At 33.2% G+C, this 16,905-nt stretch overlaps 1 protein-coding gene across 1 annotated transcript; it reads right to left on the reverse strand.

The window, feature by feature from the left end:
- Positions 1-49: 49 nt before the first annotated feature.
- PAN1 (actin organization and endocytosis protein) lies at positions 50-15,766 on the reverse strand. Its single transcript, XM_012942535.3, has 8 exons — positions 15,717-15,766; positions 15,104-15,260; positions 12,368-12,573; positions 10,363-10,766; positions 8,351-8,972; positions 6,779-7,204; positions 2,903-2,949; positions 50-1,511 (listed from the first exon to the last, which is right to left on the reverse strand). Exons 2-8 carry the CDS (start codon positions 15,204-15,206, stop codon positions 1,292-1,294), a joined length of 2,028 nt encoding a protein of 675 aa, XP_012797989.1. The 5' UTR covers positions 15,207-15,260; positions 15,717-15,766; the 3' UTR covers positions 50-1,291.
- Between the last annotated feature and the right edge of the window lie 1,139 nt (positions 15,767-16,905).

The following is a 16,905-nucleotide window of genomic DNA, read 5'->3' on the forward strand; positions in this document are numbered from 1 at the left end:
GTTTTGGACTTAACTGGCTGGGCTAGGCAGGAAGCAGGACCAATCAGGACTCTAGGCTACTCGCACGTGTTTTACGCGTCCTTGGTCCGATCGATAATTCGCTGCTTCTGATTGGCGGCCTTGGGCTATAACACTTAAAAATTTGAAGGACATATATGTATATACCAATGAGTTGAACACATTTGAATTAGGTTTGTCCAGTGCAGCTTCCTGGTTATCCTTTATTCTTTTCACTCACTAGGTCTCGTTTGAGTATGGGGAAGTATGCGTATCGGTATCGGATGACCGCACAACGTAAAACATGAATAACAATTACACATATTCGTCAGGAACAGAAAATAATTCTACACATAACAAATTTATTTTCTTAAATCAAGTAAATAAATAGACGAGACAATAGACTACACATAAACCACTCAGTCCGTGGTATACACTTAGTAAAGTGGACAATGAATTTGAACTTGGCGCATATATGTATGTATGTGTATTGGTTCAAGTTCCAATACAATAATACATTAGCACAGAAGCAAACAATTGTTCCTTTCAATTTCACGAGAATAAAACAAAACAGTGTAGTTTCAACAACAACAAAGGAAGAATAGACTATAACATGAAAGAACCAAAAACCAATCATTTAAAGAGAAAACAACTGAAGAGAAGAAAAACCGGCAACAAAATAGATAATGAATTATACCTAATGAAAAGCAAACATAAGTAACAATAGGAAAGTGAGTTGATCTAATCATTAAGTATAGATTGTATTTTTCAGTTAAAATAAAACATAATCTCAACCAGATAAGGATAAATTTACGTAGAAACACATACACCCACATAATATGTAACAAAATGGCACACAAAATAGAAGTGCAGAAAGAAAAATGCTTTTAAAGGATTACTTTCTTGGTAATTATTGTAAATAATACACTTGTTATTTGTATTGAATGAGAAATAGTATTCATTACTCAATTAACACATGAAAGGATAGGATAAAGATTATGCAACAAACTTTAGGCACTTTAAAGTTGATCATTAAAGTAGATAATAGAATACATGATCATAATAAATGTGTATATATAGAGAAAAATAAAGCAATATTGAGGAGGAGAGAGAGAGTAACAAGGCTGAATAGATTCTTTTTATTGAATAGAATAGTATATATATATATGGACTTATATATGCGTACATTGGTATGTATGTTATCACATTGTCAGCAATGTAGCTAACAATTAAGACTAGTGATTTGTAAATGATAAACGATAATGATCTTGTTATTGAAATTGAAAATAAACACTTAAATTGTTTCTAATGGCATTAAACGTTCCAGAAATATTTTCAATGCTATTCTATCTTGTTGTAATTTTATTAATGTTGTAGTTAATTGTTCATTAATTTGACTAATAGAATCACATTGACGTTTTAATATATCCACATTATCATTATCATTACCATTATTATTATCATTATTACTATTATTTAATGAAGTAATATATGGTTGTTGAGATTCTGTTAATCTGTGAAGATAAGAAAAATAATACAGAAATATTCGGTGAAACATATACCTTTAATAGAGATGGATTAATCAATTTTTGAGTAAAACTCAAAATTGAGTTGGCTATTTTCTTTTTTGGTAAAAGTATATCTTAGAAATCAGTCAATCACAATCCGGAATCTGAGTTATACGAGTTTGTATGAGCAAACTCTGAAGAAATGGCTTACACTGAGTCACGAAACATCAGAATATCTAATTTTTCTACTCATTGAGATATTACAACTGTATTATATTTATTTATAACAATCTATCCAATGCTCGATTTATTCGAAATTATCAAGTCAAACCTTGATAATGATACCTACAATCAGGTGATAAGATACGTGTCCATAAATTTATAGCACATCTGTCTTTCAATTTTCAATATATATATATACGATCTGTAGTATGTTTTCATTCATTTAAAGTGTAAACACTGAATTATAAGTGTACGATTTTCATTTCAAGCTGTAACTTTCATTGTTTTTGCTTCTTTTCCTCTGCCAAGTTGAGTTATACTTAAGTGGAGATATGTTGATAACATCAGATGGTTGAAATGAAGTCCTCAGTGGATAATTGTACTCTTATATACAGCACTCATTCATTAGACGAATGAGAAAATGCAAGATGTTGCACTTTTATTGAACACAGAGAAAGAATGGCTATCCTCAAACCATAGGCAGTTGAAATAGTTTTTTCCATACTGTTCAGAATATTTAAAATGGTAGCGAAAAATTGTTTTTTGTATCCATAGAATAAGAATGATAATTCTGTTTTTTTTTAAGATTGCATATAACGGGTAATACTGTACCAAACGAGAAAGTGTTTTTATTGACTTCTTTTACATCAAAGATATGATTTCAGTACTCTGTAACGGGAAGAATATTGTAGAAGTTGAAACTGGTTTCTCGAATTATAATTATTCATTATTCATTACTCACATATTACTGTCATAGGAATCACTATTCCTATTTTGATGCCAGTCTATTTATTTACAGTCTCCCCCCATTCACAGCCACCTTTCGGTGGTCTGATGAGGTTCAGTATGTCTGTATATAAACCACTTTTGTTTGAATTATAAATATAGTTGAATTTGGTTGCTAATTCTGCATTCAAAGGCTGGGTATAAAAAGGAGCTGGCGAATAGTAGGTCAATGAGAAACCAGCTGTCAGCTCAGTGCCAATAGTTTTGAGCGGGCGTGCAATTAGCTGAATTATAGACACTAAAGCTATAGAGTAAATAACCAACCAAATTAAAACTAGGGTTATGATTGGTGATCTAGCACACGATAATGGTCAACTGATTTCAAGACATAATACAGTAATAGTAATTATCGAATTATCATTATAATTTAAGTACAAGAAAAAACTTACTTCATTTCTTCTGAGTTGAATTTTGTTGTAAGAGATGGAACAATTTCCTGTACATAGGAGAATAACAATGAAAGAAAAATTAGGTGATCGTAATTAATTGAACTGATGGTTATTCATAATAAATGTAGAATCGTTTACACTGATTCAAGTTGCCACATCATATGAATAAAGCGAGATGAAATGATCAAAACAAATTCCATCGTAGTAGTAGAAATGGTAAGAGTATCAGTAATAGTAGGAAAAAATTAAACGCAGACGACAATATGACCCCAAAAAAATAGTCCATGAAGTAAAAAGTACAAAATAATTATAGGATTCAAAAGAATATAAAGGAGGAATACAACTACTCAATTGAGATTGGTTCTAAACCATATTAATCAACGTCTCCGACGATTGAGTACGATAATCACGTGGGTCCCAACTAGGTAATCTGTACCTCTATACATGGCTTGGTTCAATCGTCAATGACTTGGACTTTGTTTTGGTGATGTCTAGCATTCATTTAGCCTACTCCAACACCAAAAAACATCGCACGTCGGGCTTAGGTAATTGTTAGACATATATGTAATACATGTTCTGAATAACTCAGCCGATGGAGATTCACGACCTCACCAAACTATTTGCTATCTTTAACTAACGTCAGCATTGTTCGCTCAGTCACTGACCGTAACATAAACGCGTGCGGTGATTCCAAGGTATTTATAAACATACCCTAGTAACCTACAAATAAAAGTTGAGTGTGAATATTGTTAAGCATACTTTAGACTGGGAAATACACCATTGTTAGTAGTCTTTTGCAGGTGACAAACAATGGTGGAATGAACCCGTTTAAATTACAAAAAACAAACAAAATCAACAGAGATAAGCAAATTCCGAGATTATAGTTCAATTCTACAATTGGTTCAGAGTTTTAGCCAATCAACACTACGAAACAGATATAAACATTTTTGTTACTAAGATACATACATATAGAAGAAATAATAATAATGAATTAATAATTAAACTGGATTAAACAACCCGTACTAACAATGATATGAATTCTGATCTAACTCTCTTAGTGGGTTAATATTAAGACAAGTAAAATTTGAAAGTGTTAGAGGACTGTATATATATATATATATATATATATATATATATATATATGCATCAATCACATAGGAATAGATTCTTTGAATAGAGTTTTCCATACATACACCTATTCACGAAAATTGTACCTTACTGTCTACTTTGCATGAACAGTTTAACACTTATTAAATAATCAGTGAAATTCAGAAAATCGTATGAAAATACGTCTTAATTATTAGTTATTTCAGCCTTAAACATTTGCTGCATGTCGATTGACTATTTTATACGAAAGTGAATTGCTCAATTGTATCTCATTATATGATTAGTTAGGGTTAAAGCGATCCTGTTGCTTATATTTAGGATGAAATTTTGATTATTTTTATTTGACATATATATACATTATTTACAGACTAACACCTTAACATAGACTGATCAATCCGGTGAACTTTGAAGGGAGAAATACTGGAATCAAGTTTGAATATGAGTATCAACATTGGTGTATGTAGATTAACTTAGTGAATGAGTCTCAAAGAAGATGAAACACTTGTCCTACATTTAATTATTAGCTATACGACTCGTTTATTTTGCATTAAACCATAGAGGAAGTATAACTAAGCAGTAAACCTCTTAGTATTAGTAGTGTGAACACTAATAGTAGTAGTGGTAGTCCTAATTCTAGATTGTGGTCTAAATTCAGTTGTTTTAGCTCAGTGTATATTGTGTTTATCAATTGTCACAAATCTCTTTTCTTCTTGAAAAATGATAGACGTTAGATTGTAAAATGATTTAAAGATAATTCCTACAAAATAGCATCTGTTCAACATATTTCTTTTCTATTTCTCATACCCTATGTTTTAACCTTAATTAATGTATGTTGTGACCAGGTAACATCAGCAACAACCTACTGTTGAGAAGAACAAACTTTTAAATAGGAGGAAATTAGGAAAAGGTGCTAAAAGTTGATAGGACACATATTTCAGAAATCATCAAATTGCATCACAAACCAAGCCCTAGCTTGAAATCCTTAAGGCATAAGGAAAAAGGGCAGACCAAAGAACACATTAAGCCGAGAATTGGAGACGAACATCAAAAGAATGAATAGCACATGGCTAAAAGAATCAACTTAAGGTCTCTGGGCAAAGTCATAGAGCTAACTGTATTACGCTGTAATGGTAGTAAGACGCTCATCTTAGGTAACCAGCACTAACGTCGACGTTGCCTTTTCACAACGGAACGGGATGGTTATAAAAGATTGGTCCCAAACAAATAGTATACTTTACCTTGCCTCATGGATTTCAACGCTGGAGCTAAAGCTTTTAAATTACAAAGCTAGCACATCAAGAACAAGGAGTTATCCTATGAGTTCTGTGATTACGCCCCATAGTTATAAAGACTAATTCTAAAACAGTACCTCTTACGGATCCCTTGATAAGAAGTATCCTTTTATGGAATGGGTAGCTGGGAAGTGACAACCACCCACACATCTCTAAACAGTAGTCGAAATCAACTTGTTGTGCTGATACAGTGCGGTAAATTAAACCAACGCACATATGTGGCAGGTTCTACGTTGCTTATGACTAACTGACTAAGTACCGATTTAATTAAATGTTAATATTTCAGGTTGTTGATAGATGAACGAGTGAGAGAGAGAGGGATTTCCGTCAATGATTTTCTATGTTCTAGGCCATGTTGTTTTCTAACAGTTATAAGAAGTAGTAGGAGAGAGAGCAATCGAATAGAAAAACTCCAAAATGTCGGAGAAATTCGAGAAGTATAGGATTAATGTCAATACGTAATCAACTGATATAAATCTGATTTATCATTCCATGCTGGGAAAGTCAGCATGATCAGAGTTAAGTCGAATTAAATAGTCGACGAGGACACAGAGACATGAAGATAATGAAAACTGAGAAGACAATCAGTCACAAACAAGATCACCAAAACGAACTAACTTAATGCATGTGAAATAATTTGAAGTCTTACTTTTACATTCAAATTGCTAATGATAATGAATTGTTCATATCGACAACAAAATCATCGCAATTAATCTAATCTATCTAGCTTAAAGAATGTGAATACTACAGAAACTATCCACTTGAGTTACAGATCCTCTACATCATTTTGCGATCAAAATTATTTTCATCTAGTACAGCTCATCTTCTAATTGCTTCATCAATTAACCTGGTCATAAAACCTCGACTAAGCTGTCAATTTTGCTTAGAGCACCGATCTCAAATACTCCAATCGAATCTATTCTAGAGAATAGAACTGCCAACCAACTAGACTCTGTTAACTGCTTATTTTCGGAGGGGTGAAGGTAATGAAATAATGATTTATTTATGCAAAATATATTCAACTAAGATAGTATGACATAGGGTTACTAGTCAGTTAACAAATAATATTGATAAAACCTATATATTGACAATATGGTTCCAAATGACGTAAGAAAAAGGTATGATATGTAAGAAATAATAGAACTCAATATTTAAAAGAAACCAAAGAGTGAATGTATCTGTTTTATTGTAATCAACTCTAAGAAAAGTCACCCGATCTCTCCAACCATAGATAATGATAACTGCATGGATCCTAATCAGGTAGTCCTCAACCTACTAATATCAAACAGTTCAACAGACAACAAACTTATAGAGTGATAACATGTTTTATTCCGGTCACCGCTATCTTCTATCTAACCCACATTTTACATCAGGTAACATGGCAGATCGACGAACATAGTGATAAGGAACTATCGATACACAAAAAACGCTAAAAATGTTAGTTTAAAACAAGCTTAATATGGTGTATACAACTAACCTCTTTCTCTTCAATTAGTGAAACACCACATTTCTGTCCCATATTATCATTATGAACACAATCAATATTAGTGACAAGTAACAAATTAGCTCTAGGTGGTGGTGGAGGAGGTGGAGCCTTCTGTATTACTGATGACGACGGAGATGTTATCGAATCGGAATGTTGACTACTGAATAATATAGGAGATGAATGGATTGTAATCGGCTGTGGTTGTAACCGAGGGGTTGATTCAATCATTGGATTACTAATTGCAGTAGAAAATTTATTATCATTATTACTACTATATGGAAGTTGATATGTATGCGAAAAATCATTTTGATGATCTACGGTAGAATAATCTTGAGGTGTACTCATCATTGAATTCACCAGCTCAGGAATAACATTTGATGGTAATGTTTTAGCTCTTAATGGGATAGGATGTTTTAACTGGCAGAAAGTAAAAGACAGAGATAAAAAATTTCAAGATGAAAGATGAAAAAAACAGAAACTTATTAAAACTCATGACTTAGTGGTTGAAGTGCTCAACTTTCAACTACTCAGTTTCATGTCCTAACTCTGTTTCACGCACTCCAGTATGGACAAACCGGTAGTATCATTAGCCCTTATATCTAAAGTAAGATTCATACCCAAGTAATTGGTGAATAAGTTGGCTCATTTATTTATTTTATCCCTTATTTGGGAGGATAAAAAGGAGATAAAGAGTGGCATAGTTATTGTAACTTGGTTACCAAGTATGTTTTTAGATAACTGGTGGGTTCAAGCTAAAATTCCTTAATGTGAGGGCTAGCGATACCGTTCAAACTACATTAGACAGAGTGTGTTCAAACTTGTGACTCAATAGTTGGAAACCACCAAAGACCAATAACTTTACAGTCTGAATGCGAGATAACTATGAGAGACGAAAATTCCATTCTAGATTATAATGGACAAGGTAAAAAAAAACAAATTCTGATCTTTCGACAACTCGAAATTCGGAACCGCTAGACTAGTATCCTTATTGGTATACTGAAGAAGCACTCAGGAGTTTATCGCCTTAGTTTACTCAGGTTCATACAATTCCTAGCATGAAATTCAATAAAATTATTTCATTAATTTAAATTCATGTGCGCTCATTTTTAACGAATCAAACAAACTGTATTAGCGTTTGTGCCGGTCGCAAATGTCATAACTAAATTGATGTTCGAAAAAAGGGACAGAGTTTAAATGAATTAAGAATCGGATATATTATTGTGAAGATCCACGGAACAGTATGTAACAATAAAGCACAAGATGGTAGAAGAATTGCGGAAATAGATTTATATTAGACAATTTACGCAGGATACTAAACCATCGGAATTTGCACATTTAGGTCATACTAAACTGTGTTGCTAAAAATTAAAAATCTAAATAACATTTATACCTACGCTACCTTAATAAATCACCCTTCTAATATCAACTTATACCAATCACCATTCAGTAATAATGATTATCTTTGAACGGTCTAAGCCTTTATAATCGGAGGATATTATCTAGTCCCGAGTATATATATATAATTTTGAAAAAGAAACAATTCTAATTTATAAACTTATTTACTTGTGCATTTGCATTTACTTTCGATTCGAATAAGATCATTCCTTCTTCTGATGCTAATAAACTGCTAACATCACTTTGACTAGATAAAGACCAACGTCTTTGTTGTTGCTGATTTGGTTCATGATGAGGGTGTTTCAACTCTGTAAAATTTGTAGATTGAATCATTTCAGTTCGAGATGTATTGACATGAATTGATGATGTCGTTAGTGTTTTAACTTGACAAGTTGACACAGATGAAATTGGTGATGAAGAGGATAAGAATAATGATAGACGATGATTATCGTGATGTTGACATGAATCAGGCATATCTATTGATTTATATCTGACTGAACTGATATGATTTTGTTGACAAGTAGAATTCAATGTACAATTAGTTAGTTCGTAATTATTAGTACAACTACCGTTGGTAGTAGTAGCAGTAGTGGTGGTATTTACTTTTACAGTTGGTGATGATGTTGATGACAATTTTGTAGATAACCAATTAGTTTCAACTAATTCCAATAAAACTGTCGGTAAATTATTAGGAATTGGAACACCATTTAATCGATACACAACTAAATGCATTGCAATACAAAATTCACTCAATGTTAATTGTCCATCATGATCAAGATCAGACAGTTCCCTAAAGATGAAATACAATGACTGATTATTTATAGTGGAATTTTCGGATTAATAGTATTCAATACAAAACAATAATTATGTTGCGTAATTTACGCTGTGAACAATATCAGAGAGACTGCAATATAACGTCAAAATAACAAAATATGATTGAGTACACACTCAATTGACTGTACGTATTAAAGGATAGCGAAAAATAATAACGATTATTATTGAATTGGTACAATCAGTTTGTGTAAATTGTTAAATTTCATAATTTATCTCATAGATCGACTTTAGTCAAACAACCATTCAAGATTAAAAAGCAATGGACAGCTGTTTCGTCCCAGCATTTTGTTCTTTAACAGTTAGTATCCATGACCCATAAAAATCAAACCCAGAATCTTCAAGTTCTGTAGTAGGTGTTTAACCTTTAAACCACTGATTTATAATTGAATATGGTTAACATTTTTAGCATCAATCAACTGAATTAGAAGTACGCGCACTACAATGTCTATATAATTGATACCATAAAATAATTATCTGATAAATATTCCTTAAAACGTATACACAAAACAAATTTGATTGACGAATAAATATCGAAGTTTTAGAATTGTTTGGAAGTACAAATTTTAAAGTATTTAAATATATCATCTGGTGAAACATATTACTTATTACTATCTACAGCCTCATAACGGTACAAGATCAGTTTACCTGAAACAAGACATATACAGAGTATGAAGTGTTTGAACTTATCGGAAGTAAAAATGTTTAGCATAGATTAGTTAAATCGACTTGTATAGACTCTATTGGGTTTATTCAAAAGTGCACAAGTAATATCGCAATGAGTAAACAAAATTAAATTTCTGACGTTCCGTTTATAATATATACGTACATACGTATATAATTTGAGTATACAAACTGTTCTGGATACCGATATTGGCCGTAATATACCTATTCTAGAAAATGTTGTGACAAAATGGCCATATTAAGGGAATCTGTACAAGGTGCTCATATGCCAACAGAATGATTAGAATTCATATCTAAATATCACTAAAGAAATAATTCAAACTCTTACTAATAATGATCTAAACATCATATTCATTAAATAATGTGGTGGATATCTGGACTCAGTAGCCTAGTGGATGACGTGTTGGCGATTTAAGTGGAAAGCACTTATTTTGATTCTCGGTGAGGACATTAACTCTGGTATATATGTACATCTGACTGATGAGCCCCAAATAGGACGAAACGCCCCAATCCTAGTCCCTACTGTTATTTACACAATCTATCCAATCTAAATACATTTCTGAAGAGTTTTATTACTAATTCTTAATCGTCCCATGAATAATTTCAGCTGGTTTATGTATGAATGATACGAAAAACCAATAAACGAACTTGAAGACAATATTTACCAAATTTTTGATAATTCTGAAGATGGTAAATTTGATAATTCAAAGAATGTCTTCGATTGCAATCCACTGAGTTTTGAACCAATATCTGGTTGTAGTCTGAGAAACTGTGATAAATAATAAGCTTTCTGATCAGATGTAACTGCCCATGGATCTACAATACGTTGATTTCTTACAGCAAAATCATCATTTGAAATATTTAAACTGGGAGAGAAAGTTGTAGTAGTCGTATTAGCAGTATTAACTAATGGAGTAATATCTGTAGTATTGGACTGTTGTTTGAATTGAGCGGTTGGTTGATTAAAACTAGACCAGTTATTCAATTGATGACTGTGAAATTGTATCTCTGTACAATGCGATGAATTCATATCCGAGTGACTATTTAAATTCCCATGATAGACTGTTTTCTAATGACCGATGAAAATGCAAGGCAATGTAATATTTGGCAAACAGTTATGGATGGTAAATATTGTGCGGTTTACAATAATACTAAAGTATTTTTATTTACAACATAAAAATGTTTGTTGTAGTTGTGCAACGCAATTAAAAATGATAGTATTGCAAGGAAAAAGAAGGGGGAGACGTCACATAAACAGTAAACCAACAAATAAAAAATCGTGCAATCTAGTTGAGAAAACAATCAAGGCGGGTTCCGTTTAGTCAGAAATACATTTAACTGTTATGAATAATATAACAGAAAACTACAGTATGCTCGCCATTGGCTTCTATTCTAATTCATATCTTAGAACATATTAAACCATTAGGCTACGAAATTTTTAAGACATTATGGGCCGATAGATATTAATGTGATGTAGCTACACTACTGCATGATATCAACCACATCTCTATATGCTTTTCCGTTGGAATGCTTAGCTACAATCCTCACAAATCTTATGACAATCTGAATATTCTTAGTGAAAGAAAATACACATTTTGTTTGATATCGACAAGGATATCAAAATATTTCAAGAGTGACAGTATACATCATTTAGAAAGATTGAGTTACAAAGGTACATGTATGTTACCGTAATAATGTAGAACTGTGGAGATAAATGTTCAGAAATCAATAAAGTCGATATTAAAGGTTGGAAACGTTGGTGATGACATGAATCGGTCGCAATGATGCGAATGCATTCGCCCTTAGTTTTCCCTTTAACTCCTGAGTCTCGTAGTTATTCTGTACGCTTATGCTTCACGAATTCATTCTTTTTCTGGAATTCATTCTTTTTCCATACTCAATCTCCTCTACTCTTATTGGAACGGTTACTACGTCTACTACTACACCGGGATTTGTTCAGATAATTTCGTCTCGCTGTATTGGTATGGTGCAGCAAGTTGGACCGATGCATATAAGTGTTAGGGTGTATGCTAATTACGACTAACTGAGGTCAAAAGTTCAAGTTCTGTACCATTTAATTCAGTTTAGACAGGTAGTATTGTTGTCTCCTAAGCAGTGATCAAATTACATAAACGTGTACATTTACAGTCGGCCACACATTAATCTAATAATGTAAAACTGTCACAGGAGATTGCAACATAATGTATTTAACATTAGATATTTGAAAAAAGTAGTGCATAGGATACACGATGAGCCAACAGAAAGTTTTCGGTTCGTGAAAGTCGTCGGAAAGAAAGCGACTATATAATCTTTGGGAAAGGTTCAAATCCATTATTATGTTCAACCTTTACTATCATTCAATATAAAAATAACATCATAGAGATCATCACAAGACTTTATCTCATAATAATCATAGACAACGAAGATTAGAATTTTGATCAAAATTAAAAATAATTTGTATTCGGTGGTCAGAGGTAGTTGATGGAAAATCCTGAACTACAAGTTTGTGTACTTAACTTAAAACACTCAGTCACTACCTCACATAGATATTTGAATTCAATGTTTTTCGAAACAAATTTCCTATTTATCCCTTATTTTTTAAATAATAGCAGACATACGAGTACAATAGTTACACAATTCAAAAAATTAACAAAACGATGTGTCTCATACACTTATTGATCTTGGTGACCGGTGATGAGCTGCAGCAAATGGTGATGATGTAGGATCTGAAGGATTCTTAAGCATAAGTAATTCATTTGATTGACTCAAAGAGGAAGGAAACACTAGATTCTGATTGATTGATCCCAAGTTAGGAAAATGTGGATCCATTGTTTGCTGTTGATTAATGAAAGATGATGCTTCTGTAGAGAAATAAGCTAAATAAAAAGAATGGGAACAAACAATATTCAAAATGCCGATAATAAAGTTGCATGGAAGTGAAAAAAAATGTCATAATGCATCACAATATTTGCAACCAATTTAGTTTGGTCTAAATGTTTTGATGGGTTCAAGTACCACTTCACCTACTTTAATTTGAGGAGACAGTTAGCATTATCATTTTTCAAGCAGACTGTGCGGCCTGAAGTCAAGTGATTATGTTGTTAACTACGTTTATGTCACATGTAGTACTTCACCAAATATAAACATTATTGTTTTAGTAGAGAATCTTCATTTATTATTTATTTGAACACATATATATTGGTACAAGGGGGCACCAGATATATATGCGCCACACAGTAGAGAATCTGAATAAAAAGTAATGTTCAGTTTCTTTTGCTTAGTTAAGTGGCTTACGACATTTAAGTTAATGTGACAATTTTCATTATAGACCGATGTTATACAAGAAGTTCGTTGAAAAATGTGTAACTAAAATACTGTTTTATTTTATATTAAGCTCCACAAGTAAGTCATGCATATGACATAAAAACATTTAGTGAATAAATAGGAGAATCAAGGTTTGGGTTAGTTAAAGAATATAGTACTTTGTGGTATTTCTTTTAAAAAGTACATGTTAACAATTGTTCAGCTGATCAGAATTACTTGTAGTGAGTTCAACATGTAAAAAATCAGCTTAAACGAAGGATGAATGTAGAAGTGAAAGTACAGTTTATTTTCACTTAGATTAGTGTTTTTTTCAATCTAACCTCATCTCTGCTAAAATTGCACACATCAAGGCAGAAAATAACTTGATTTTTGCATTATATTACCTAGAACCTCCAATGGGTACAAGGTTAAAACCTTACTAGTTAACTTACTCTGTCTGTCTAGAACCCTTTATTCAACTCAGATTGTGCTATCCTTTATAGATTCTATAAAATTCCGAAGTTACGTTTCACACTTTGCCTCTAAACTATTTGCTTCAGAAGCTATGATATTATAAAATCCCCAACTTTCATTCTATTGCTACTATCACCACATTAATCAGTCGCGGAAATTATCTAAAACCGCGTTTTGTAGGGGACATAAATATATAGAGAGATATAGAGTGTACAGCGATGTACCTGGTTATGAGTGATACGCATAGTGAGAAGGTTAATAACACTATCGAGTCATTCCAGCCTTATTACGTGAAACATTGCACGAAATCATGACCCACTGATTAAAGGTAAAGTATACAAACAGAACTACCACAGTTTGGTAGATCTAAGTATAAATTCATACTAAGTAAACGAGGAAGTCCACTGGTTTATAAAAGAAATAAACCACTGACACCTAATTCCGAAATGAGTCAAATGCTTGGATAAATACATCGGAGGCAAAGGTAGGTTCGAAATTTAATACAGGCGTGAATATAACAGGTGACTAAGTTATATTTTTTAGCACTTGAGATTCACAGAATTGCAATCTATGTGGTAGTACTATCTCTATTACGTCGATAGTCAAACAAAAATTAAAATAAACAGATGATCTCTACTCGAAATTGACTAGTTTCCCAATATAATCAACAGTGTTTCGCTAGCGTATCTTCTTGGATTTCTAAAAGTCGTATAAAGATATTGATATGACTGTTGTCATTAAAATAAGTTACAGAGGTTCAAACTGAAGTCCCAGTGCCAATAATGGTGATAGCTAACAAAGGTTTATGGAGTCGGCGAAGCATCGTTATGCCGATGTAAGACTGAAGGACCAATGCATTTAGATCTCTTAGAGAGATTAGACGGATGTTGAGGGTGATAAGAAAGTTATCACTACAGTATATTTAGAATTTGAATAGCAGTATAGACCATAATGGTGTTTACACAAGGTTCACCCATGGACTGTGGCAATGGTAGTTTCATGCATTCAAATTATCCATGTTAGGAAGGTGGAGAAGCTTTTTAGCCCAGGAGGACATTTTGGGTAAAGTCGCATTCTCTGAGCTAAATGGTTTAATCGTGAAGACATCACTATGTTTCTGGACATCAGGACAAACTTAGGATAGAATAGAGCTATTCAGATTTCTTCACAATCGATTAAATCTTGTCCTCCATTATAGAGAACTCACTTCTACCCAGAGTTGATGCTGATCATTTTGTCCAGAAGGATAATCAACTTCGAGATGAAAATATCCAGCTCAGAGAACGTAGTTCCAACAATAGTTTGCTAATATTGCTTATTTTGGCCAGACACTTTTACACGTCCGAATATTCTCGCTATTCGCTATTTTTTTCCAATTAGCTAGTATGAATATTGACACAAGATTGAGAGGTGATGTAATCAAAGTCGACTAAACATAAAGAATGAACATTCGAAGTGAAATGCTGAACCTTCACTAGGTCATTCAAAAACTACATGCTGTCAGGGGCAGTTTGAGTCATTATCTCCTGTGAAAAAGGGTCTGATCATAACTCCGTATTATGAAGATAGTATAGGAGAAAGTTCATGAAGTCATACAATAATATTTAATGTAGGCTGGATAATACTTACAGTGAGAAGTACAAATAGGAAATGATAAGGGTTTTCTAACCATAGAATTATCATCGTCATCAAATTGAGCCCACGACTCTTGTCCATGGCGTACGTGTTCCATTTTATGCAATAATCAGCATCACTAACGACGAGACGAAATTCACATTAGCAAAATCTGGAAACAAACGTGTGTAAAATAGACTTTTATGACAAGCCAACAAACATAACAATAGAAATAACTGGACCACAATTTTGTAGTAATTCTGAAAATTCTAAGGAGATTTTAGCTAAATAAATATTAGATTTCCCATCATAGAAACACCAGGTGCAATCGGGGAAAATATGATGCGCAGTGATAACCCTGCGGAAGAAACTAAACGAAGACCTTTACTAGTTGCATAACTGGGAGTGTTCGGTAAGGAATATGCCTGAGTTATATTACAGAGATGTTTGGAAGCGATAAATATCAGCTAGCTATAGTCCAACTTACTTCTGAACACCGAGACATTCTCGAAGGGCCCAATCCAGGTTTTTAGTAAATATGGAAAATTTACAGTTTTTAAACGCGTGTGGACATATATTACAGACATCAACTTTAGCTCACTAGACAAAACGCAAAACCTCAGCTTACGGGACTGTAACGACAGTGACAAAACCTGCGCTTATATAGTCCAATATCCAATGTCTAACAACTTGTGACGACTGATTTCGCGCTCTCTTCTTATTGTTCTGGTAATTTCCAGACATTTGATAATGCCCCATGGATGGTAGCCCAGCCACTCGGACGCAGTATATCTAGTTGGCTTATTAGTTATTTGTGGACATATATATCTTGACGTTTGAGTGATTGGGTTTGTCACAGGACAGTAGGAAACCTGGATATCTACAGTTATCACACTACTAGGCATTCGTTATTCGTAAATTTAGACACCAGTTATGTGCACACAAACAATTTATCTTAACCTTAAATTCACCCTGTTAATCTTTAAGTCCGTTTATGGTCTAGGGTAAGTCACATTTCACTAAGCATGTGAATGTAAATGACAAAATTATGCTATCATTAGATGCCGAATCACTATCCACTAATGTTCCACTCACAGAGACCATTAGTTATTTTGCAAGTACGTAAATAGTAATGAGATTAACGACAGAATGCCATGACTTTATTTTAAGGAACTCTTACTATGTACACTTTACATTCATCGACGTAATTCATAGACAGAAGTATGGCTTAGCAACATGATCCCCACTTGGTCCATTATTAGAGGATAACTTTGTAGCGGTAAATAAATCCTCAAAATAAATAGCTCTAAGTTTTCGACATTGGATGCTGACCATATGTTTTAGTGGACTTATCTAGCTGAAGGCGCTCGGTCAGGCATCCGCACCAGATCACGTGTGGTAACGCCGTGCTCAACATCTACCGCAATCGCTAGCCAGTTTAGATCAGAAAATTCCGATATATTGGTAGTCGCCAAATACACTCTTCCGATCTCCTCGACTCTGTCTTTTGATTTCTCTGGGTGAGAACGGAATATATTAGAAGGTGTTACTGGTAGAAGCGTTGTCAAACACTGAATACCTGTAACATCATCATTGGTGAGACCGACGTGATCTGGTACGCCCAATTGCAACTGTGAGTCTGTTCCTTTTTGGGATTTTTATATATCATTGCCTTATTTTTTATTTTTTTAAACATTGTGATTTTTTTTCGTGTTTTTTCTTGGATATATATATATTTTCCCCCTCGTTCATTATCGTACTTCATACTTCATCATGACTGAACAGGCACCTAAAGTACTCAAGCTTAAGACTTTGTC

The sequence above is a fragment of the Schistosoma haematobium genome, chromosome 5 (genome assembly GCF_000699445.3).
Source record: "Schistosoma haematobium chromosome 5, whole genome shotgun sequence".
Taxonomy (NCBI): domain Eukaryota; kingdom Metazoa; phylum Platyhelminthes; class Trematoda; order Strigeidida; family Schistosomatidae; genus Schistosoma; species Schistosoma haematobium.